This window comes from Equus quagga, chromosome 19 (genome assembly GCF_021613505.1).
Source record: "Equus quagga isolate Etosha38 chromosome 19, UCLA_HA_Equagga_1.0, whole genome shotgun sequence".
Lineage (NCBI taxonomy): Eukaryota > Metazoa > Chordata > Mammalia > Perissodactyla > Equidae > Equus > Equus quagga.
Genome location: NC_060285.1, coordinates 18,673,644 through 18,698,627, shown reverse-complemented (window position 1 = coordinate 18,698,627; position 24,984 = coordinate 18,673,644). Strand labels below are relative to the sequence as shown.

General features: G+C 40.3%; 2 protein-coding genes across 7 annotated transcripts in view; one reads left to right on the top strand and one right to left on the bottom strand.

The window, feature by feature from the left end:
• Positions 1 to 4,175: 4,175 nt before the first annotated feature.
• TDG (thymine DNA glycosylase) lies at positions 4,176 to 24,244 on the top strand. Of its 4 annotated transcripts, XM_046646209.1 has the most exons (11): positions 4,177 to 4,377; positions 5,834 to 6,069; positions 12,633 to 12,775; positions 14,870 to 15,111; positions 16,227 to 16,296; positions 17,433 to 17,568; positions 17,763 to 17,845; positions 17,925 to 18,019; positions 20,776 to 20,947; positions 21,406 to 21,531; positions 22,149 to 24,244. In XM_046646209.1, exons 3-11 carry the CDS (start codon positions 12,682 to 12,684, stop codon positions 22,280 to 22,282), a joined length of 1,152 nt encoding a protein of 383 aa, XP_046502165.1. In that variant the 5' UTR covers positions 4,177 to 4,377; positions 5,834 to 6,069; positions 12,633 to 12,681; the 3' UTR covers positions 22,283 to 24,244. The 4 variants fall into 4 exon arrangements, with proteins under 4 accessions (XP_046502162.1, XP_046502165.1, XP_046502163.1 ...); XM_046646206.1 differs by lacking the exon at positions 5,834 to 6,069 and having other exon boundaries at positions 4,176 to 4,377; XM_046646207.1 differs by lacking the exon at positions 5,834 to 6,069 and having other exon boundaries at positions 22,152 to 24,244.
• The window catches only part of GLT8D2 (glycosyltransferase 8 domain containing 2), a 39,904-nt gene continuing 39,143 nt past the window's right edge, over positions 24,224 to 24,984 (bottom strand). For all 3 annotated transcript variants that reach the window (XM_046646212.1, XM_046646213.1, XM_046646211.1), the window contains one exon: positions 24,224 to 24,827. In XM_046646212.1, coding sequence (XP_046502168.1) covers positions 24,655 to 24,827 — 173 coding nt within the window. In that variant the 3' untranslated portion in view covers positions 24,224 to 24,654. The remainder of the gene's footprint in view (positions 24,828 to 24,984) is intronic.

The following is a 24,984-nucleotide window of genomic DNA, read 5'->3' as shown; positions in this document are numbered from 1 at the left end:
TAAATTTGCATTTTCTAGAATGTTATGTAAATGGAATCATAAGTAGGTACTATTTTGGTCTGGCTTATTTCATGCAGCACAGTTATTTTGAGATTCAGCCACATTGTTGTGTGTATCAGTAGTTCACTTCTTTTTATTGCTGAGTATGTTTATACCACAGTTGGTTTATGCATTCACCTTTGGTGGACATTTCGGTTGTTTCCAGTTTGGGGCTTGTAGGAATGAAGCTGCTATGAAGAGTAAAGTATACCAGAAAGATTCAGACACGTCTGTGAACATGTGCTTCCATTTATTGGGTATATTCCCAGGAGTAGAATGGCTGCAGCGTATGGTAGGTAGCTGTATATTTCACTTACGAAATTCCTAAACTGCTTCTGAAATAGTTGTACAGTTTTACATTCCTGCCAGCAGTGTTGAGGGTTCCAGTTCCTCTACATCCTCTTCCAACACTTGGCCTGGTTAGCGTTTTTAATTTTAGACACTCTAATAGGTGGGTACTGGTATCCCATGACTAATGATGTTGAGAATCCTTTTATGTGCTTATATTTCTTTGGTGAAGTATCTGTTCAAATCTTCTACCCATTTTTTAATTGTATTGTTTGTTTTTTTATTATGAGTTTTGAGTCTTCTTTATATGTTATGGGTATGTCCTTTATCAGATAGATTGGATCTGCAAATATTTTTTCCCAGTCTATAGCTTGTTTTTTCTTTTTCCTAATAATCTTCCTCATAAGTTTAAGGCATCTTTTTCCTAATAATCTTTTGAAGAGCAAGAGTTAATTTTAAGGAAGTCCAATTTTCAATTTTCTCTTTTATGGATGGTGCTTTTGGTGTGCACGGGTCACACACCCATGAAGCTGACCCCGTGTGCCAGCATCAGAGACGATTTCCCATCCAACACTCTAGCTTTCTACTTCTTGAGCTCCCCATTCAGAAACCTTGATTTCTACTTAATTTTTGCAGTGTTCTCCCCTAATTCATGAATTCAAAAATATATATTAGTTCTACATTAATTCACGTTATGTCATCTAACATGGGTTTCATGTTAGGGAGCTATGAGGTTAAATAATTTAAACAGTTCAGAAGATAACTAATTCTTTTTCTTTGTTTATTTGGGATCTTGGTTTGCTCTGCATCTCACATTCCGGTCTCTGAGAAGTGAAAGCTACATCAGGTTTCAAACATTAATCAAATTCTTGGCATATCTGTTACAAATGGCAGATGTTGAATAAATGTGATATTAAATGTCACAAGCTATTTTCTAAAAACAATGCAGAAAATAAATTAACCTCTATTAGGATAATTACACGCACTGAGAATTTTTTTAAACCACACATTCTTATAAACTAAGAAAGCATGCATTTTTTTTTAATTCTTAAGAAAGAATACATGAGATAGATAAGAAATTCCAGGACATTATCTTTAAGGCGAGATAAGTACCGCAAAATGTTGACCTAGCACAGCTGAAAACGATTTGGGTTCCTTAAAGTGTTGTTAAATGACAAACTAGTAAGAGTAGATTCCACCACGGAGAAAAACAGAGGGGTACACCTATTTGTTTCTTTTTAATTTTCTACCATGCACCCAAAACCACATCTTATGCAGTGCACAACTCCAGGAGTCCCATTCACATTGTAGTCTATCAGTAATGGGTCCTATGTCTGTGTGTCTTGTGTCTCTCCTCCTAGGAGGACACTGGTCACTGAATTGGGGGCTACCCTAATCCAGTATGACGTCATCTTGCCTTGATTACATCTACTAAGACCCTATTTCCAAATAAGGCCACATTCACAGATACCAGGTGGACATGAATGTGGAGGAGACAGTATTCAACTCGGTACAAGCCCTTATTACCTACTCAAAAATTTAAAAAATATATAAATAAAAGTTTAAACATACACTGAAAGAAAATGTTCAAGGGCTCATAAATTTTAAGAGTAAGAAAAATCAACTCTTTTGAAGCCCAGAAAATCTTGTATGCTCCCCTAAAATGTTCTTTAAAGCTCCCTGACACACAGATTTCTTTCTAAATCATTTGTTTGAAACATGTAGGTATTCCCCCATGCTGACACTACAAACCCCCCCTTTTGCAAAATATAGCTTAAGTATTAAACACCTGTAATAAAAGCAATCATCTGAGTGAATACAGGAGAGTGTTTGAACTACAGGTCTCCTCATTTGCTCTGTCACTTGGAAGAATAAGCCCTGTTACAGTGGCTTTTCAAACTTTATCATGATTCACAGTAAGAAATACTTGTAACATCATGATCCTATCTGTACCCGTTATAGATGTGTGTATGTGTGTGTGTAACAAAAGTCTTACAAAACAATAATTACCCTTATTACATATGAACCCTTTGATGCTTCCTATTCTGTTCTAGTTCTTTTTTTATGCTTAATTAAGTTCAGGACCTATTTTCAGGATGTAACTGACTGACAGAAGTTTAGCTCAGAAGGAAGCAAGCTTACAGGGTTCTTGAAAGGGAGAGGAGGCACTGGGAGAAGAGGGGGAATAGGTGAAGGGACTTGTCCTTCTGTTCTTGTTGTCCTAGTATACAAGGTCTCTTTGAAGTAGACATATTTGGGACAGATAGGAGGAGGACATTTCTCCTAGGCTTCCTCAAGTTCTGGTGGGCAAGGCTCACGAGCAGAAGTTTGTCTTCCAGACTCTGATTCAGGGTGGGGAAAGAGACGCTGATGAGACAGGAGCCACTTTGCTGCAGTTGCTTCACCATTTCCAGGTTCAATCTGCTGCTCCCCAGCAACTCTTCCAGTAAACTCTTCCTTTTGCAAATCGAAACTGAACAGATTCCGCTGGTCCGCCGAGGTTACGAAGGGAGCCGGCAGACCCAGAACGCACAGCACCTCACCGTCAGGGTGATGCGTGCCGCCCAAGGCTAACTCATCCTGAGTGAAACTTCCTGAGAAAAGTCTGCAGCTCTTTACACACCCTTTCAGTCACCAGAACTCTCTCTGTAATAACTGAGGGAAGCCACCTGCTTTAAAACTTTTCTAGACTCTGGTCCTGAGTAGTTAGCAAAACCAGAGAGAGGATGGGCTGTTGTTTCTTCATTCACTCAACAAATATTCACTGACTATCGACCATGAGTCAAGTTCTGAGCGGTAACTACTAATGGACAGAGCATTCGTAAAAGTTCTGAAAAGTTTAAAAGTATTAAAAGTTTCCTTTAAGCAACTGATAGAATACAAATTAATCACTTGTATGTACTCACGAAAGCCCTTTCCTGCATCCCAGAATGAAGACGACACACGAAGCACGGAGCCACAACCCTCTCCCAGCCCACGTTACATAGTGAGAAATGAACCACTCTTGCTGTAAAGCACTGAGATTTTGGCGTCTTCTGTTACCACGGCTTAACTAGAGAAAGCTAACTAATACAGCAGCCATGCTTTTCATCACGCAAACTAGAGCAACAGAAAAGCCTGTCTCCATTAAGCGTTATTTCATGAAGTCACTGTACAAAAACCAGTGACAACTTGAGAACTAATGAAACAAACACTAGCTGTAAGAGCCACTGAGAAATAAAACAGAGGGGCTAGTCTGGGAAGGTATAAAGAGGACAGAGTGCCTGAATGGCATCTATTTTCATAGACTTCAAATCTTTAATATGTGTACACTTCCAAAGTAGAGCAGACAATGGTTTACATAAAGCTTTACATTTTACAAAGCAGTTTTACAATCACTCTCGTTTTACAGATTAGGAAACTGAGGCCCAAGATGGTACAGAGGCCTCGATTCACACGTTTTCTGATTCCAAAGATGCCCCGATGTCACACCTAATAATTAATACTTGATTATTAACGCAAACTACTGCTGTTAATCGGCATAAAATTTCGGGTGGAAAGGCCTGGATAATCCTGATAAGCATAACCGGCCTGTCTGCACAGCACCGTGGGACGACCTCACCCTTTCACTCCCCCGCATCCGCCTGCCAGGAAAAAGTCAGGGCGGACAAAAACTTCCGTCAGTAGAGCGCTCCTGCTCCCACCCTTTTTTGCCCTCCACCTTTCCCGAAAGGCCAAGCGGCGAGCAGGAGAACCACCGAGACGGGAGCGAACGTGATTGGTTGCTCTGTGTCACGTGATGACCACAGGCGTGGGATTTGGCTCCAAGCAGGCGGAAGCGCCGCGCGGAGAGGGCTCGGGGTTGGGGGGAGGGGGGACGAGGAGATTGGGGGAGGAGCTTGAGCGCTAGCCGCTGACACAGTTCTGCCGGCAATCGTGTCCAAGTCTCTGGTTCTTGTCGTACCGCCGTTCGTAAGCCGCGGTACTACAGAGACCAGTCGCTCGCTTGCCTGGCAGGAGCAGCCGCCCCCACGAGCGGCAGCAGGGAATGGAAGCGGAGAACGCGGGCAGGTAAGGCCGGGGCGGAGCGCCGCCCCTCCCCCCGCGCCCCTCGTGGCGGGGCCGGCCGGCGGGCGCGCGCACGCACGCAGGGGTCTTTAAATGCCGCGGCCCGAGTACAAAGGCCGGGGCGGCGCGTGCGCACTGCCGGCCTGCTTGAGCCCCTCCCCACCCGAGTCGCTCCGGCGCCGCGCCTCGTGCACCTGGACCTCTCTTCGGTCCTTCCCGGCTTCTAGCAGCCTTTAGGATGCGTTAATAAGCAGCCAACAGTCTCCCGTTAGTATTTCCTTCCGGTTGCTATTCTTGGGTACATTTCCCTTCACCCTCCATTATCATGCAAAGAGCTGTAAAGATGGAGTATCACACGTGTCACTCCAGGAGTTTTCGTTTTAGAGTTGGTAGATTGGCTGTGGCTTCCTCCCCCAAAGGTTTGCTAAAGGCAACATCCAGGGCCACGAGATAACATTGCCATCCTAGAGCTCTTGAATTCTGGGACTATGAATAACACTCCCGAGGAGTCATCTAAAAACGTCTTATGCTGATCTTGAGGACGAGCTTAAAAATTTACTTTTAATATGTACTTTGAGGAATGTTAGATACGTGGAGAGACATTCTCCGGAAGCAGCGATTTGAACTCCAGACAGAAAGCCAAATGAAAAAATAAATAGTTATGGTAACAGGGTCTTTAAAAAGAAAAAGAAATAGTTTACATTGGAATAAAATACTATTAGACCTCGTGGAGAATTACCCAGACTCAATGACTAATGGGCTCTGAACTTAGGCAAGACACTTAGCTTCTCTGGGCCTGGTCGTGTCTGTAAAAAGGGCATGTCTGGAATCCAGTTCTGACATGCTGTGAATCAGTGTTATGTGGAAGGGGCGTACTTAAGTAACCAAAATAAATTGTCTTGGAGTTTAGGAAAGGAGATATATGTAGATAAAGTGTAGACTTTATTCTGACTTTGTGGATCAAATCCTGAAATAAAGTACTCCACTTCTTTCCTAGAAGAACTTTACAAATCAAAGAATTCACCAGAACTGGTGGAAATTGCTCTCGCCTTTGTGATCTTCAGATCAGAATTGAAACCTGGGTAAAGCCTACCATCAAATAAATTACACATTATAAGACCTTACTCACTGTCTGACAGCAAAGTAATAGGTATCTGGTACAGGGTTTAGCTCAAAACTGTCTAACTTACATTCTGTCTTAACTTCATCCATACGGTTATAGACCATTTTTTATTCTGACTGGCAAAGCTGTCACCTCTGGACATGTGGAGAATTCTGTGTTAATACTCTAAGTATAGCGCTTATCTTTGGGAATTCTGAAATGACTCAGGCCCTAGATAGTGTGAGAAAGCTGTTCTCTGTCCCCCTTGACTTTGTGCTAATCAAGGAATGGAATGGAATGCTGGGTGTAATGAATTTACTTTACCATGGATATAGATTCTTTTTTTTTTTTTAAAAGAGAAGATAGTTCAAGAGTCATAACAAGCACTTAGAATCTGACCAGAAAGGAAAAAAGAAAGAAGAGGACCTTCTAATGAGCCAAGCCTGAAAAGGACATTTACCAAAATTGGAAAGTAGGATGCCAAGTCAAAAATGACTAGAAAAGTGACACAGACTGGAAAAGTGTGACATGGACCACTGAAAATGAAGACAGGAAAGGTTAACCCTCAAATGAGATCGGCCTTTCTAGAAATGGTAAGGAGACCAAGAACGACTTTTTTAGTTACGTGTGGACAACAAGAGTGACGAGAATGTTTTGGGTTTTCTGCCTAGTCCACTGGCATGGTGTTAGTTGATGACAGAAAACATAAGCACTTCGTTCTGATTTTGATTTCTCATCTCCTATGTTAAGAAAAATGATTGTAGACTAGAAATGGCAGAAGGAAAGTCTGTAAGAGAGATTTAAAGCTCAAGATCAGTGACGGCATTTAAGAGAACTTTTAGGGGCCCACCGCGTGGCTAAGTGGTTAAGTTTGCACACTCTGCTTCAGGGTTTCGCCGGTTTGGATCCTGGGTGCGGCCATGGCACTGCTCATGGAGCCATGCTGAGGCGGCATCCCACACAGCACAACCAGAAGGACGTACAACTAGAGTATACAACTATATACTGGGGGACTTTGGGGAGAAGAGGAAAGAAAAGAAGAAGAAGAAGATTGGCAACAGATGTTGGCTCAGGTGCCAATCTTGAAAAAACAAAAGAAAGAAAACTTTTAGCTGCACCAACAGAAATCATATTTCCTGGCCTAGATAAGTTGTATTTAAAGTGAGAGGCCAGATTACAGCAGTCTAAGAACTTGTAGACAGCGGGAGAGGGGCCTGAGGCCTAGAAATAAACACGTGAGTCCCTGTTTCTTTCAGTGGTGGAGTCTGTCCTCTAATGTATCGGACTGATCCTAAACAAATTTTTTACTTCTCAGTGGTTATTGAGCATATTTAAAAGGAACTAGACTAGACAGCATCAGGAGGTACCAGAAATATTTAATCATCTCTTGCTGTCTTATTATTATTATAGCAAATTTACGGTATACTAGGCACTGTTTTAAGTGTCTCACATGTGTTAACTAATTTAATCCTCATAACCAGTGAATTAGGTGCGACTATTCCTATTTTACAGACATGGAAGCTGGGACATAAAGAGGTTAAGAAACTTGCCTACAGAGCTAGTAAATGGCTGAGCTGAAATTTGAACCCAGGCGGTGTGGCTTCAGTCTGCCTCCCTAGCAGCTGAGCCCTGCGACACTTCTTTTTGTGGGCAAGGTGAAGATGGACTGACAGCAGTCCAATTAGGTGAAATCAAAACTGGCTTCCTACTGAAAGAATCAAGGGCGGGCTGAAGAGAGCTCTGTACTGATGTGCCATGTAGTTCTACCCCACCTTTGTTCTTTTCAGCAGTTAGCAACTTCGAGGTGCTGATGACATGCTGATAAAATTTGTGAGTGACCTAATTCCCGGAGGGGTTTGTGGAATTGATAGTTGGAATCAGAATCCAGATCAATCCCAGCTGGCTGAAATGGTGAATCATCTTTTACAAAAAGAGGCACAATCCTGTGCTTAGGTACAGAAAAATCAATGATACAAATGTGCGATGAGGGAGAGGTGATAAAGGGCAGCCTTCATTGATGGAAAACTCAGTGTGAATCGACAGTGTAATGTGGGTGCCAGTAAGGCTAGTGTAATGGATTCTGTAATACGGTTCCAGAATGAGGAAGTTTATAGCCCTGCTCAGTTTCAGGAAGATGAGGCTGTATCTGGAGTATTTTTATTGTGTTTGATTCTGAGCACCAAAAAATGACCAAATAGTGAGGAAACTTGAAGTCATACTATATGAAGAGTAGTTAAATGAACTGGGGACTCTGGCTTGTTCTAAATCTTTGCGTTTACAGTTTTTAGTGGACTGCACAGTAAATTCCCAGTAATTCATAGTGAACACACACACTTCCGTTTAGCCATACTGAGTGTAGTCTTTAAATAGTTATGATGGTATTCCAAGAGAGGTTTACGTAAGTAGTCCCCTTTAATTGAGCATTTGAATTAGTTAGCATTGATTGTTATTTTGTAAGTATTCGGTGTTGTATATGCTTGTTTAGATGAAAATAATAAAATTTTTCTATAAACTGAAGGTTTGTGTCCTTCCAAAATTCCTAGGTTGAAACCTAAACCCCAATGTGATGGTATGTGGAGGTGGGGCCTTTGGGAGGTGACTGGGTCATGAAGGTGGAGCCCTCATGAATGGGATTAGTGCCCTTATAAAAGAGGCCAAGAGAGCGCCCTCATCCCTTCTGCCTTGGGGAGGACACAGCAAGAAGGGGGCCCTCTGTGAACCAGAAGGGGTGTCCTCACCAGAAACTAATCTGCTGGCACCTTCAACTTGGACTTTCCAGCCTCCGTCACTATGAGAAATAAATATTTGTTGTTTATAAACCACTCAGTCTATGGTGTTTTGTTATAGCAACCCAAACGAACTAAGACACGTGTATTTAGAAAAGAGCAACTTAAATATTTTAAGTAGTGGAAAATAACCGAAGATTAAAGTTGGAGTTGTTCATTTTAGAGAAAACCTTAAAGAGTTAGTTTTTTGAAATACAGCAAAATCTGAATCAACTGGATTCTGTCAGCTGTGTGTCTGTGTGAGTGTGAGTGTGTGTGTGTGTGTGTGTTTTGAGAAAGACTGTCGAAAGACACACACTTCATTAGGAAAATACACAGCCCATCAATTTCAGACGGCTTTAAAATCCAATCCTTTGAGCACTGTTGTTCAGGAAAAGGGGGGTGCTAATGGAGGCTGGGAGAGAGGAACAGGTTAACTGTGGGACAGAGCGGGGACAAACAAAACAACAGGGAAGAAAAGTGAACAAGGGGAAGTAAAGCCATTCATCATGCTTGTAAGTTGGATATCAGGGAGTTAGAGAAAATGAGAACTCTTTGGGGTCTGTTCTGAGTCGGGACAGACTTGGTCCCCTTTCCTACACCTTCTCCGTATATATAGACATTGCTGAATCTCACCCTCATTTTCATAGTGAGGAAACAGGTCCTGAGAGGATGAATGACTCCACTAATGCTCTCTGTTGCCATCCCTCTCATCCGGAGAAAATTACTCTTCATACACATTGCAGAATTCTGCATTATGAAGCGGCAGTTATCATAAATAAATACAACAAATGTATTTAAGAAGTATTTTCACATTTAGGTTGAAACAGGTTTATGCTGCTTACAGATTTATCTTACTGATAATAGAAAATTAAATTATCCAGAATGCTTTCGTTTCCTGGCATTCGAGTTCATGAAGGTTTTTGTACAAATGTAATGCTTTCTTCTGCCAAGTAATAAGAATGTTGTAATCCACCCTCTTTCCTTTTGTTCTGGCTGTTAGGAAGCCGTTGAGATGATCAGGCGAAATTTAACATTTAAAGATAGTATAATACCTCAGAACTTACACATTCTATTTTGCATAGCTTTATTTTTCTATTTCTGTTCTAATTTAACTTATTGTTAAGTGCCAGGGATCGTTTAAATTAAGGGACACATCGATATTATAGATAAGTTTCTGGATTTCTTTCAAAATTGATATATATCTCTAAAGTAAAACTTCAGGGCTTTTTCTTCAGTATTCTTTACTTTTTCTTCAACCCACTGATTTCTAAAATTTTAATTTTCGATTTCTGAGCCCCAGAATTTCTGATCTTTTGATGCTTGATGACCCCCTCAATATACTAAGGGAGCCACATTTTAGAAATTTTTTTTTTTTTTAAAGATTTTATTTTTTCCCTTTTCCTCCCTAAAGCCCCCCGGTACATAGTTGTATATTCTTCGTTGTGGGTCCTTCTAGTTGTGGCATGTGGGACGCTGCCTCAGCGTGGTTTCATGAGCAGTGCCATGTCCGCGCCCAGGATTCGAACCAACGAAACACTGGGCCGCCTGCAGCGGAGCGCGCGAACTTAACCGCTCGGCCACGGGGCCAGCCCCAGAAATTTATTTTTTAAAGTTCAGAATCCTGTTGTAATGTGAATGGTGTCTCTCATTTGTATACATATTTTAAGTTTGGATTTTTGTGAAGTCCTCAAAATGGGACACACCTGTGAAACTCTGAGAGCGGTAGCGAGAAACATGAGCGAGAGTGGCTGGTTGCCTTCTCGACAGTGTGACAGACTGAGAACAGACCTCATGCATTCTTTGGCCGCTCATTTACTGTGACCACATGTCTTTATTTTTATATATTCCAGCTGAAAGGGCTGTTTGCATCTCAGAAAACTGCCACTGGCCACAACCAAAGGTTAAAGTTCGTTTTACTAGAATTTCCAGAGCATCACTGCACATGAGCTCTCAGTGTAACCCAGCCACATCAAGCCCCTCAGCAGAGTATTTCAGTCATGAACACTGAACAAGAAACATTTTGACAATTTATTGAAAAGAGCTATGAATGGTATTAAAAGTGTGAAAAAAAGAGGACATTTTACTTTGTGCTGGGTGCAATTTAAGCACTTCTCTTCGTTGTTATATTTTAACTTCTAGAACTTGCCTCCATATTTTCCCTATGTGCAGCATTATTTATAATACTATTTTGTATTTTCCACTTTATTTATTTTTTAAGACCTTAATTTTTTTCCTTTTTCTCCCCAAAGCCCCCAGGTACATAGTTGTATATTCTTCGTTGTGGGTCCTTCTAGTTGTGGCATGTGGGACGCTGCCTCAGTGTGGTTTGATGAGCAGTGCCATGTCCGCACCCAGGATTGGAACCAACGAAACACTGGGCCACCTGCAGCGGAGTGCGCGAACTTAACCACTCGGCCTTGGGGCCAGCCCCTCCACTTTAAAATAGAAAACATTTTCTGTGCTCTTACAGAATATCAAATTTAATTTTTAGGAGCTGCATAGTATTTTTTCATGTTAATCTACTATAGTTTACTAAATCATTGTATTGTCTTTATTTTTTTATATAATTTGAGAACAATGTATTTAAAGAAATAAAACTCTTAGGATATAGTTTAATATCCTTCTCGCTAATTCTTAATCATTTCTTATCAACTTACCCTTAAAAGATAGCTTGAAGTTAAATGCCTCTCTGGTGGTTTGTCATTGGATAAACAAGGGCTTGGGCCCCTGTTTTCCTTTGAGCATCCAACATCCTAACCCAGCTACCCATGGGTAGTCTGTAACCTTGGATCTGCCTCAGCCATTTAAGCTTATCCAGGGGAATGCTTTAGTTTCCTTTTTTTTTTTTTTTTTTTTTTGGTGAGGGAGATTGGCCCTAAGCTAACATCTGTGCCAGTCTTTCTGTGTTTTGTATGTGGGACACTGCCACAGCATTGCTTGATGAGCGGTGTGTAGGTCTGTGCCCAGGAAACCCGTGAACCCCGGGCAGCCAAAGCACAGCATGTGAACTTAACTGCTACACCACAGGGCTGGCCCCTAGTTTGCCATTTTTTAAGATATGATTTACATACTATAAAGTTGACCCATTTAAAGTGTACTAGTTTGCCTTTTTAATCTCTGCTTTCTGAGCTCCCTGTCTTTCTCCACATGTCATGGAAAAAGAAAACTAGTAAGTAGAGGATCTTGCCGCAGAAAATCAGAGTGTTCTCTCCAAATGGTAAATGGCACTTACCTGTTTTATTTCCTAGTGTTTTTCTTCCTAACGCTTATTTAATGGCATTATTTGGCATCAGCTATGACTCGAGTTTCATAAAATACATGTTTACTTCCCTAGCTTTGTGTTGATGGCAACAACTTGAGAGAGTGGTTTATGGTCATCAGAAATACTTTTGGAAAGTTATTTTCTGTGAAGGCCTGTGTTCCTTACATTGAACAGAATGCTTTGAACAAAGTTTAAATCATGTTCAGAAGAGAGGTTTAGAGTGATTTTTTTCCATAAATTCATACACATTTACAAAATATCTATTTCTAGTCCCCATTTAGTGGCAAAAAAAAAAAACAACCCAGCAACAATTAAAAACAGAGCCAATGAATAAATAAGTAAACAGGCAAATGAACCAAAAGAGGACCTGAAGTTAGGTTGGAGGAGGGGTGGGAATGGGAGATGTTGGGCCAAGGCTATGACTTCCAGTTATAAGAGTAACAAGTTCGGGGCCACTAATGGACAGCAGGGTGATAGCTAACAATACTGTGTTATATACTTGAAAGTTACTAGGAGAGTAGATCTTAACTGTTCTCACCATAAAAAAGAAATGGTAATTACATGACGTGATGGAGTGGTGCGTAAGGCTATGGTGGTAATCATTTTGCAGTATGTATCAGATAACATGTGCACCTTATATTTACACAATATTATATGTCACTCATATGTCAAGCTGGGGGGGGAAGTTCGATTGGAGGGGATCTTTGCACAAGAGGATTAAATACTGAAGGTAGGGACACAAATTATTTTTGTGGACATTTCAACCTTGTACAGGCTGGTGGGCCTCTCAAGTCTCTCTACTAGAAAATTCCCATGATCTCATTTCAGAGAAAGTACAGCCTGACTCGACAGGACTGGTGAGTTTTATTGATGACACATCTTGTCGTTAAACAGTGTGAGGGTTAATTAACATCTGCTTAGTAGGCACTCGGTAAAAGTTGATGAAGGTTAGTGAAGGTGGACATAGGGAAATAGCTCTGCCTCCTCTCTTTGTCCCTATTATTGACTCGAAATGAATACCACAGTCTGGTTAGAAAATATTTTGATCCTAAAGGTTTTTTTACAGGTGATCATGTAAACTTACATTTGGGTAATTTTATCATGATATACTTGATTGTTCTTTTAGCTACTCCCTTCAGCAAGCTCAAGCTTTTTATACATTTCCATTTCAACAAATGATGGCTGAAGCTCCTAATATGGCAGTAATGAATGAACAGCAAATGCCAGCAGAAGTTCCAGCCGCAGCTGCTGCTCAGGAACCCGTACAAGGTAGTGTTCGCCAGGATAGGTTAGAAAATTAGCTATTAGATTAGCCAATGTATTTAAGAAAGGATTTAATGATGAATTTTAGCTCTATTTTAGTGTTTAAAATTTAATCCACTTTTTAAGTACTTAGTCTGTGCCAGGCACTGTGGTAGGTTTTGGGGAATAAAAGAACATGGATCCTGCCCTTGAATATTTCATAATCTAGTAGAGGAAAATAAGTCGACACGCATTATGCCTCAGCACACTGGGCCGTGAAGAGGGTGCAGGATGCTGTGAGAGTGCACGGGGTTGGCGCCTAACTCACACTGAGGCGCAGAGGCAGCTTCCAGAGCTCTGAAACTCAAGAGTGAGGAGACTTTAGGAGAACAGGATGGGGAAGATTCCAGGCCAAGGGATTGGCTCGCACCAAAGCACAGACATGAAGAAGCATGACAGTTAAAGCACTGAGTGGTTCCGTGTCATTGGAGTCTGGGGTGGAGCACAGGAATGGTGAGAGATGAGGCCAGGTGGGGGCAGTTGAGGCTTGTTTAACCTAAAGAATGTATATTCTGTCCTGAAGGTAACAGGGAGCTCTTGAGAGAATATAGGCAGAGGGTTACTTAAATAGATGGACATTTGAAAAATCAGTCTGGAAATATAATAGAGGCTGGATTGGATGGTAGAGAGCAAGGCAGAACTGGAGGCAAGGAGTGGATTAGAGACTGTTTGAATAATCTGGGGAAAAATGAAGAGGACCTGAAGAGGTGGAGGAGGACAGAATTAGGAAATACTCAGGAGGTAAAATTACCTGGCCATAGTTAATAGATTTCATGTGGGGGAAGAGGGAGAAAGAGGAATCTGGAAGTAACTCCCAGGCTGTTGGATGAAGGAGGTACAATTCACCAAGACAGAGGATTAGAAGAGAAGAGAATAGAGTTGGGGGCTGGGGGTTCGGGGGTGGAGAGAAGGTAATGATTTTCTCCATCGTAGCAGTATTGGATGAGAAATGTGCCCGGAGTTTCGGTTTATGAGTCCAGGAACACATCTAACTCCACTGCATTGGAGGACCCCTGCCCTTATCTCCTGTGTTTCTGGGCAGGGAGCACTAGGATGTCCCCAGCTACAAGCCAGTGGAGGTGGGTTCCTTGGCCTAGGGAGTGGCTAATGCTGTGTGAGATAGAAGAGAGGAAGGATGGGAGGGTCATGTGGGGAAAGGCCAAATAGCAGTAGAATGGGGTAGGGGCCTGAGAAATTGAGAGATGTTAACGAGTTAAGGGTGAGGAAGCCAAGGCTTCCTGGTGGGTAACTTCCTCTTGGGCAACTTTAGGTCAGCAGTTCTTGACCTGAGGTGATTTTGCCCCCAAGGGACATTTGGCAGTATGTAGAGACCCTTGATCTGTTGATTGTCATGACTGGCAGGATACTACTGGCATCTAGTGGATAGAGACCAGGGTTCCTGTTAAACCTTCTATAATGCACAGGACAGACCCCACAACCAAAAATTATTCAGCCTAAGATGTCAGTAGTGCCAAGATTGAGAAACTGCTTTAGATCCTGAGATCGGATTCCTCGTCTTGCCTTTTGAAAAATACTGCCAGCCCAGAGAGTTCATCCTTAGCAACCTCTAAATTCACCTCCTTGGCTGTGTTTGGAACAGAATGTACGCTCAATCTCCAGAACAAGCCAACAAACCAGTGGAAGTTTTCTACTGCCGGAAATTATGGGGAAATTAAGTTACAATGTTTCCCTTCCTCCCTATTTTTCTATCTATTCTTTCATTTGTTTACTTAATTATTTATGTATTTACATTTAGAATTCCTATAAAATGGTACATAGATACTTTATCCCTAGGGAGTCCAGAATGCCAGGTAAGAGTGTGTGGAAAATCAATCTATGATGATTATGGATATTTCATCCCAAGGACAGCCAGCAGAGGGTGGGGGTGAGGCCACATGAACGATTTCTAGGATGAAGGAAGGGGAAGATACTGCAGACGAGACTGATGTTGGGACATAGAAGAGAAAGGTAAAAAGGATGTTGAAAGGGTGGCTTTTTGGGGGAAAGCTGCCTAAAGTTTGTAAGTTATGGTTTTCTGCATCTATATCCATTGTGTTTCAGAGACTCCAAAAGGAAGGAAAAGAAAACCCAGAACAACAGAACCAAAAAAACCAGCGGAACCCAAAAAACCTGCTGAGACCAAAAAATCTGGGAAGTCCACAAAATCAAAAGAAAAGCAAGAAAAAATAACAGACACGTTTAAAGTGAAACGAAAAGTAGACCGTTTTAATGGTGTTTCAGAAGCTGAACTTTTGACCAAGACTCTCCCAGACATTTTGACCTTCAATCTGGACATTGTGATTGTAAGGATTTTTGTCCTCATTTGGTTTTATAAGTAGTATTGATGGATGAACTTTACTTCACCTTTATCCTTGCAAATAGCATTTTGCCGAAAAAGTCCATTTCTAAGAATCCTTTTGGTAGCAAATAGTGTCACCTTCATGAGGTTGTGTTATGTAGGTGTTTTCAGGAAGGGGGGCTGTCTGGTTTCAAATCCTGCCAAGTCGATGTGACCTTGGACAAACCTTAACCTTCCTAAACAGCAGTTTCCTCATTGGTGAAACGGGTGGTAATAGTACCTGCCTCATATGGTTGCAATTAAATAAAATAGTCCATAGATTGCATGCCACCTGGGAGTTCTCCATAGATGATGACACTGATTTTGAACTTTGGTTTTTGTCTATAACTGTAAGAGACATCAGCACGCAGACGGCTGTGTAGATGATGTGGAGTAAGCTGCTCACTGAGTCGAGAAGCCAACTTGTGGCTGGACCTGGGCTCAGACTGATGGACTGCCCCAGGACCTCTCTCTCTCCAGCGAAGGTGGCTGGAGGTAGGGGCCTGGGCACATGAGGGAGTCAAACTCATGTTTAAAAACAAGAGCAAAACTTTTTTTTTTTTTTAAAGATTGGCACCTAGGCTAGCAACTGTTGCCAATCTTCCTTTTTTTCTTTTAAGGATTGGCACCTGGGCTAACAACTGTTGCCAATCTTTTTTGGGTTTTTTCTGCTTTATTTCCCAAACCCCCCCCCCCCCCCCCGCCATAGTTGTATATCTTAGTTGCAGGTCCCTCTAGTTGTGGGATGAGGGACGCCGCCTCACCGTGGCCTGACCAGCGGTGCCATGTCCGCGCCCAGGATCCGAACCCTGGGCGGCTGCAGCAGATCACGCAAACTTAACCACTCGGCCACGGAGCCGGCCCCAAGAGCAAAACTTTTGATATAAAGGATATTTCTCTCCTCAAAATGGGGTACTTGGTTCAGATCACGAGTAGCTAATCGATAAACAATATTGCTTATGGTGCTGGATTAAATTGTTATTTTAATAAATTCAGTTTTGTCCACCACTCCTCCACAGAAACCTTAAGTCTTAAAGCCTTCTTTTCAAGACTGAAATGTGTAAACATTTTGTTTTATAGATTGGCATAAACCCAGGACTAATGGCTGCTTACAAAGGTCATCATTACCCTGGACCTGGAAACCATTTTTGTAAGTGGGTGCTGTTTTTATTTTGCTTTTAAACTAGATATTCTTTTCTAATAGTTTGGGGGATTTTTTTTTAACCAAATTGTGTTTTAAAAAGAGACTTTATTTTCTGTGTGTGTGTGTGTCTACACAAAAATAAAAGGTTTGAAATGATGCGTCGCTGTTAACATTTTGGTGTATGAGAGTGGAGGGACATGAAAAGGACTGCTTTTCTTTTGCTTGAATTGTTTCAGATGAGCAGTAGTACTTTCTTTCAATGATTTTCTTTTACTTGTTATGTACAGACATAGTAACAATAGTACATTGTTTTGCCAGTATAGACAAAATACGGACCTCTCCAGATTTCTTCTCATCTTATTTCCTAGAAGAGATAAAATGCGTTGATCACTGGTAACTAAGTTGTAATAGTTAAGAAATGCTGTGATTGGAAACATTCTCAACAGACACTTCATATCTAGCAGAAAATAGTATTAAAGACCCTCATGCTTGTAAAGTGAGCTTTAGAACCAAGTAAAGCTACTGTCTCGTTGTCCTCTGTACAAGTCATCTTACCTCACACTGCCTGTTAGAACAAGGCATACAGTAGGCCCCTCAGGAAATACTAGTTAATTATCTAAGAGTAACATTGAACACATTTAGGGCAAATGACTGTAGACTGTTTTTGGAACTAATGACATTGTCTCCATTATTTAAAAAAATTTCTGGAGAAGTTTGAACTTTTCATTTTCTCCGCTGTCAGGATGTTTGAATGTTCTGAGTCCACTGGTGAATGTTTATCTGTTTGAGGGATTCCAGGGGCAGGTGGTGGAGTCACCAGTTATTAGAAAGGAAAACAAACGGTTTCACGGTTTCCCACATTGACTAGCTGTGTATTCCTGACAGGCATTTACCTTAACCTCCTGTGGAGAGGAGATAAGAATAGTGATGTCTCATAAGGTAGTTAGGATGATTAATGAGACAGTCCATGCAAGGGGCCGCAGTACTCAGCACATAGGTCAAATAGCATAGCAAACAATTACTATGTTACAATTTTTTAAATATCCTAAATCTTTTTTTTTTTTTCAATTTCAAGAATAGATTGTAATTCATGGAGCAAAGACCTTTGACCTATGGAAATAAACTGAACTCTCTTGTCACAGGGAAGTGTCTGTTTATGTCAGGGCTGAGTGAGGTCCAACTGAACCATATGGATGACCACACTTTACCAGGGAGGTATGGTATTGGGTTTACCAATATGGTGGAAAGGACAACACCAGGCAGCAAGGATCTTTCCAGGTAATTACGTAACATTTATCTTTATAGGTGGGAACCTCGACCGTGCCGGCGCCTCATATACTCTATGAACACCATGTGTATCTAGTGCCAGCCGAGCTTAACAAATACATGGATAGATCTTTTATTGAAAGCTATCTGAATTTAGCATAAGTATTGCCATTCTTATATTGTGATACTTTTCAATTCGATTTTAGTAAAGAATTTCGTGAAGGAGGACGTATTCTAGTGGAGAAATTACAGAAGTATCAGCCACGAATAGCAGTGTTTAACGGAAAATGTAAGATTTACTTCTAAATTTTATCTTTTTTCTTTGCTAACAGTATGGGCAATGTCAATATGTTTATATTTTATTTTAGGTATTTATGAAATTTTTAGTAAAGAAGTTTTTGGAATAAAGGTTAAGAACTTAGAATTTGGACTTCAACCCCATAAGATCCCAGACACAGAAACTGTAAGTCCTTAAAATTACATTTGTAAATCAGCTAAATATGAATTTTTTTTAGTTTCTCTTTTATTTGTCCTATCCCTTGTGATTTATGCCATAAAAAAACCACACTGTATTTTGTTGAATGCTATCTATATATCAATTTGAACTAATAGTTGCAAATTAATTCAGATACTGTTACAGTTTTATTAGAAAAAGAAACATTTGTCAGATGTTTTAATGATACGTTATTTGGCTAAAATACTGAGAGAAGCTGGCTCACATACTAGTTTCAAAATATACTTAATGGCATATCCTTGTCAGATTCCAGGGGCGTTAGCCCTTGTTCAGTTGTATAAATACATATATATTTACATATGTACATAAATAGAGACAGGATCCCAATTAGTAACACTGCTAATTGCCCCATTTCCATATCTTAGCCCAGTTTCGCTTTAAAGCCATATAAATATTGCAGCCCAGCTGCACACAGGCATCCGACCTGACCAGCACTTGGTTCAAATGTCTAGACATAAAGGCATCATGGAGGAGCAGGGTGTTCAACTCTGTCATTTCTGCAGACATTTGGTTCGAATTTTGCCTCTTAAATATAGTTTTAAGTTTTGTTTACAACTTTTTAAAAAACAACACACATGCAGACACCCATGTGTTACAGACAACATTTTTTTTTTCAAGATTTTATTTTTCCTTTTTCTCCCCAAAGCCCCCCAGTACATAGTTGTATATATTTTTAGTTGTGGGTCCTTCTAGGTGTGGCATGTGGGATGCCGCCTCAGCATGGCTTGATGAGCAGCGTCACGTCCGCGCCCAGGATCCAAACAAGCGAAACCCTGGGCCGCTGGAGCAGAGTGTGCAGACTTAACCACTCGGCCACGGGCCGGCCCCTACAGACAGCATTTTAAATGATGGAGAAGCTGTTGTGCCGACAGGTTTTTGTGGAGACCTCAGTATAAAGTTTCTGCTACCTACATATGTTTGAACTTCTTTTTAAATTTCTTCTGTTTTTAACTTCTTATAAATATGTGGTTGATAAAGTAGGTTGTAGCCTAGTCTTTCTTGAAATTCAGGCCCACCCTTGTCTGCTTGAGTAAAACTGTGTGGGTGAGTTCAGTGCCTCCTGTAGACGACTGCGTTATTGTCCCTGAAATGCCAGATGGGGCTCAGGTGCCTCCCTCGGATATATGTGATCACAGCGCAATCATAAATGAACTTGAATCATGTCATGACGGGTCGTGTTAGCTCTTAGAATGAGCCGTGCATGCTTTTATCTTTTAAATTTTATTCTTTGTCATGAAATGTTCACAGTTATTGATGTGAGTGATTCAACTTTGAACCAAAAGTCTACTTTTTTAAGTTTCTGGATCACTTTAATTGAAGAATATCTTGAGATTGAAAAATGTGCGATTACAAAACCTGGTAGCATTTGCACCTGCCTATCTTTATGAATCACGACTGTCTACATGCTGCATAAACAAAATAAAATAAATATATAATATATATTTTTCTGTAATATGTGGTATGGAGGCCAACTTAAAAACTGCAACTAGGGGGCTGGCCTGGTGGCGCAGCAGTTAAGTGCACGCATTCTGCTTCGGCAGCCTGGGGTTCGTGGGTTCGGATCCCGGGTGCAGACATGGCACTGCTTGGCACACCATGCTGTGGTAGGCGTCCCACATATAAAGTAAAGGAAGATGGGCATGGATGTTAGCTCAGGGCCAGTCTTCCTCAGCGAAAAGAGGAGGATTGGCAGCAGTTAGCTCAGGGCTAATCTTCCTCAAAAAAAAAAAAAAAATTGCAACGGGAAGTCCCTTTTTTTTTTTTAAAGGACACTGCATTTATTGGTACAAGGTTTTGACAAGAGGCAACTGGCAGCATGTATAATTTACTATGTATGTACTCTTTATTTATTTATTTTTTATTTTTTTATTTTTATTTTTTTTGGAAATCCCATTTTTTGTTATGCTCTATGAAGGACAGTTTGTCGCCATCATCCAAAATGATAATTGCAAATGTCTTTTTCCTTAGCCATTCCACTTCTAGGAATTTATCCAACAGATCTACTCACGCATATTCTAAGTTTTATATATATAAGGTTTTTCACTACAGCTTATAATAAATATTAAAAGATTGGCAACAACCTAAATGCCCATAGTTGGGTTCTGGTTAAATAAATATGACAATGTTACACAGTTATAAAAAAGGAAGTTCCTTTTACTCTGATTTAGATATCTGACGCAGAATTATCTCTGAGATAGGTTGTTAAGTAAGAAAGCAAGCTGCCGGATAGGGAATAGAGCATGTTATCCTTTGTGTGTTTTTAAAGGGGTGGGGAAGAATACATTTATCAGACACATCTGATTGTATATTCATGGAATACCTCTGGAACTAGCAACCGTGATTGCCCTTGGGGAAGAGAACTAGGTGCATAGAGACAGAATTGGGAGGGGAGACTTTTTGTTTATACTTATATGCCTTTTGTACCTTTTGAATTGTGAATACTTACTGTTAAAAAGAAAAGACTGTTAATTGATACGTGAACATCCGGGGAGGGGGAGCCTCATTGTTTTTGATTTTATGACTTTGTAGTAAGTAAATATTACAAATTTGAACTCAAACATAACTACTTTTGTCGGTTTGGCATATATTGATATGTGATAAGCATCAAGTTATGAACCCAAAAAAAGATAAATTTTCTAATCTCAATATGAGTGGATTCAATAGCATTGTAAGATTTCTGTAACTATAAAATTTTCTGATTCCAGCTCTGCTATGTTATGCCATCATCCAGTGCAAGATGTGCTCAGTTTCCTCGAGCCCAGGATAAAGTTCATTACTACATCAAGCTCAAGGACTTGAGGGATCAGTTGAAGGGCATTGAACGAAACACAGACGTTCAAGAGGTGCAATATACATTTGACCTACAGATGGCCCAAGGTACGTTACCATTATCACTCGTTTTACTCATTTCATGTATATATTACATGATAATATATAGTATATATGTACTCTTAATATATATAACAGAAAGTATGTTGTGGATTTAAAAGCAGGAGGAAAGAAAACAATTACGTTTGCAGTCAGAGTGCTCTGATAATGGATATTAGTCACTGTTAAAATCTCCTACCAAGGTCTTCTGTCTACTCTGGATACTCCCACAGATGTTGAGGGTATAAGAAACAGTAGCCCACCTAAAATTAAATCTAGTAGGCTTTTACAGTTCTTGTGAGCTAATTTAGTGTATGTTACAAAGAGTTTAAAAGATTATAGTAAAAGGTATATCTCAGTATATATGAACATTCAAGAAAATGATTTGTTCTGATGTTTTTTGAATAAAGATATTTTCAAAATTGTTGTACAAAATCAGTTTTAAATCCCTTTTACCCTCCTCACAGAGGATGCAAAGAAGATGGCTGTTAAGGAAGAAAAATATGACCCGGGTTATGAAGCAGCGTATGGCGGTGCTTACAATGACAATCTGTGCAATAGTGAACCTTGCAGCTTCTCTTCAAATGGGCCAAGTATGTTCCCCTTCATATGTTTGTTCCTTGCAAAGACTTGGTTTTGTCAGGATTGAGAAAAAAAGTTTTTGTAAAGAGAGGATATTATTGAAGAATGGGAATTGGAATGTAAAAATCTGTTTAGGGGCTGGCCTGGTTGCGTAGTGGTTAAGTTCGCACACTCCACTTCAGTGGCCTGGGGTTCATGGGTTTGGATCCTGGGTGCAGACCTACACACTGCTTGTCAAGCCATGCTGTGGCAGCATCCCTGGTACAAAAAGTAGAGGAAGACTGGCATAGATGTTAGCTCAGGGCCAATCTTCCTCACCAAAAGAGGAAATCTGTTTAGTGACTTTCAGTGAAAATTTGGTAGTTATTTAAGGTTTAACTACACAAACTCTTACAGCTCATTTTCTTTAAGTGACTGACTCTAAGTCATCCTAGTTGCATTTTCCTCCTTCAATAACAAGTGAGGATTTATCAGCCCTGGATTTGAAAACAGAACAGACGCTTATCATTGTACTCAAGAAGCTTCCTTAACTATTTTATTAACCATTCTTCACTGGACTGTTAAAATCTCCTGATTTTGATCATTGAAAGCTTTTAAATAGTATAAACTAATCTTCTTTTCCCCCCAGCAGCTGATAATGGAGAATCAACTTTCAGTGACGTTCCAAATGGGCCGTGGATGACCCAGTCGTTTACAGACCAGATTCCTTCCTTTCATAATCATTGTGGGATGCAAGAACAGGAAGAAGGAAGCCATGCTTAAGAAGGGTGCTCAGCTCTGCTTCAAGGCTGCAGTTTTAATGCAGCTGTGAAGAAGAGTCCCTCAGCGTGCTAACTGAAGTACTTTATTACTGTTTTACTCTGGTGATGTAATCAGTACAGTTGTGTGGTAGAATCAACTGTATAAACCTAAGTAGTTTGGAAGGAAAAAGTAGGGTTTTTTTTGGTATATGAGTTTTTGTAGTTGAATTAACCATCATTCCAGCTTTTTATAAACTGTTTCATGTATGAAGAAATTGACTTTCTTTTGGGTATCACTTTTAATCTGTAATTTTAAAATGCAACCGTCTAAATATTTATACTTGATTGCTAACTGTGCGTAAACCGAGATAACAACGTTATCCCTTTTATGCCTAAGAAGCGCATGCTAATAAGCATTAGCACGGGTGCAGAGGCAGCTGTGCTGATGTTCGTGTCTGAAGTTAACCCTCCGTGGAGCCTCATTGGGTCGTTTTTGGCAGGTTTGATGGGCTCCCTGAGTGGCAGTCACACTCTGACCTCTTTGCTTTACCAGTGGGGAGCCTTTAGGAGATTCTTAGCGGCAGAAACGTAGAGTGTGGCCCTGCAGCTGCAAGGCCAGCCCGGCCTGTCCTGACAGGACATGGAGCCTGGCTTTGGCCTCCCTCCCCCGTGTGTTGGTCCTCTCGTAGGCAGAAACTATTCTACGAGATGGTAAGTTCCAGAGAACGCAGTAGACCTTTTAAATTTTGTTCCTTCATCTCTGTTTTACTTGAGAGACATAACGGTTGACAGCGAAGGAACTGCATGTCCCTCTCAATAGCTGTCACTGTTCTGATTTTATCCTCCGTGGCTTTAAGAATCTATCATGGAAAGTGATGAGAAATGAACTTCCAGGCTGAGCAAGAAGATGCTGGAGGTGTTTGATAATCTTACTTAAACTGGTGCTCTATGTACATGAGATGTACTAAAATAAGTAATACAGAGTTTTTCTTACTAGGTAAATCTAATAAGCCAGTAATTGAAAAGTTCTTTGCTGCGTCATTGCTGTTTGTTACTGTGGACTAAATGAACCTCACGGCAATGCTGGTCTGAAGAAATGCACCTTTGTGGTTTTCTAATGCATTTTCCATGGTGCTACAAAGAGTCCAGACTATTAGGCCTGGTGGATTTTAAAGCTGGGTACTCGGAAATGCGCTTTGCATTTACTCCTGATCACTTCTAAATATTCTGATTTCATACATACCCAGGGAGCATGCTGTTTTTCAATATGAAAATATTTATGAGGTTTTTTTCTTTTCTAAGCGGTCACATGGCTTGTTCTCTTTATAATAAGAGGAATTCTTGTTGTGAATGTGAACGTGCTTTTCAGCTGTGGCTGTGACGGGTTTTCTTTCTCCTTTAGTCTAGGCCAAGCTGTGTGAGTCCTTCATGTTATGTAAGTCACGTACTGTACTGCTGTTTACATGGAGGTTTTGTGCGGGTGCTTTGAAGTGCCTTGCATCAGGGATTAGGAGCAATTGAATTATTTTTTCATGGGACTATGTAAAGCATGTAACTAGGTATTGTTTTGGTATATAACAATTATAGCCTTAAAATAGATTTTTTTTTTGAGTGGAGAAAATACCCTTTAAATTATGATGGACTCTCACTGGAGAATGGGTTTGAGGATTTTCCAAGTATACAATAATGATGTTTTTCATTAAATATGACAGATGAGTAGTAAATGTTGATATATCCTATATGTGACAATATGAGACTTTTTCATTAAATAATATTGAGAAAGTTTTTAAATTCTTTTGAAAGTCTGATGGTTTTTACAATAAAAAATATTAAGAATGATTATCGTTAAGTTACAGGTTTTCTGTAGCAAGACTTCCTGGTATTCTTTCCCCCTTTAAACCTGAGATCAATTTACCTCCTACTATATTTAACATGTAGAATAATATATATAATGAAAATGATTAAAAAATCTATGAATATTTTATTTTTTCAGACATCCGTGTTTTAAATGTAACATATTCTACAAAAGGCAAGATTGGTAACCTGTTAAAAAATACCTACATGTGAAAAATACATTTAGAAATTTTAAAAATCTGTGGATACAACTGCCATTCAGAGTTATGCACATTGACTGCTGAAACCTAGCTGGGTTTCTTTCTTTCCAGCAATATGTTTCACTCACGTAACCTTCATTTCCATAATTACCCCTTGTACTTAAGGAAGTAACGCAATACCCATGTGATCCCAAGTACTATTTGCACACAGTAGTTTTTGGGTTTTATGTTGTGGATCGTATGGTTCAAAGGTACTGTTCATAAAGAACGGTGTTATAGTAGGCTGCAAATGGACAATTCCACATCTTTATACAGGAAATATTTCAGATGTCGAGTTCTATCAGCTGTTGTGGTGATGGAGGGTAAATATCCCTGCAGGGTCAGGAACAAACCAGCTTTCCCATAAGTCGTTGTGAACACTAGGGAAGTCCCAAGGCTTGTGTCTTCCATTCCAGTGGAGTAATTTTGCTTCCTGCAGAAAATGCTCCGAATATCTGGTATCTGGATTCCAGCCTTCATTGCATTTAGAGGAAAATAATAGGCTTGTTAGAAAATAAAATTTTTATATTAAAAATGGAATACAAGTTCATTGTAAAAAAACAAAAATCAAAGGGTACAAAATGAGGAATTTACACCCCCTTAAATCTCCAAATAACCACTCGTAAAGAGT

Bases quoted from the DNA above. Each gene is read 5' to 3' on its own strand.
- TDG (XM_046646206.1), top strand. From the start codon at position 4,355: ATGGAAGCGGAGAACGCGGGCAG. The intron at 15,112-16,226 runs GTAAGGATTTTT...TTTGTTTTATAG, and splicing joins TCAATCTGGACATTGTGATT to ATTGGCATAAACCCAGGACT. The intron at 17,569-17,762 runs GTAATTACGTAA...ATTCGATTTTAG, and splicing joins GGCAGCAAGGATCTTTCCAG to TAAAGAATTTCGTGAAGGAG.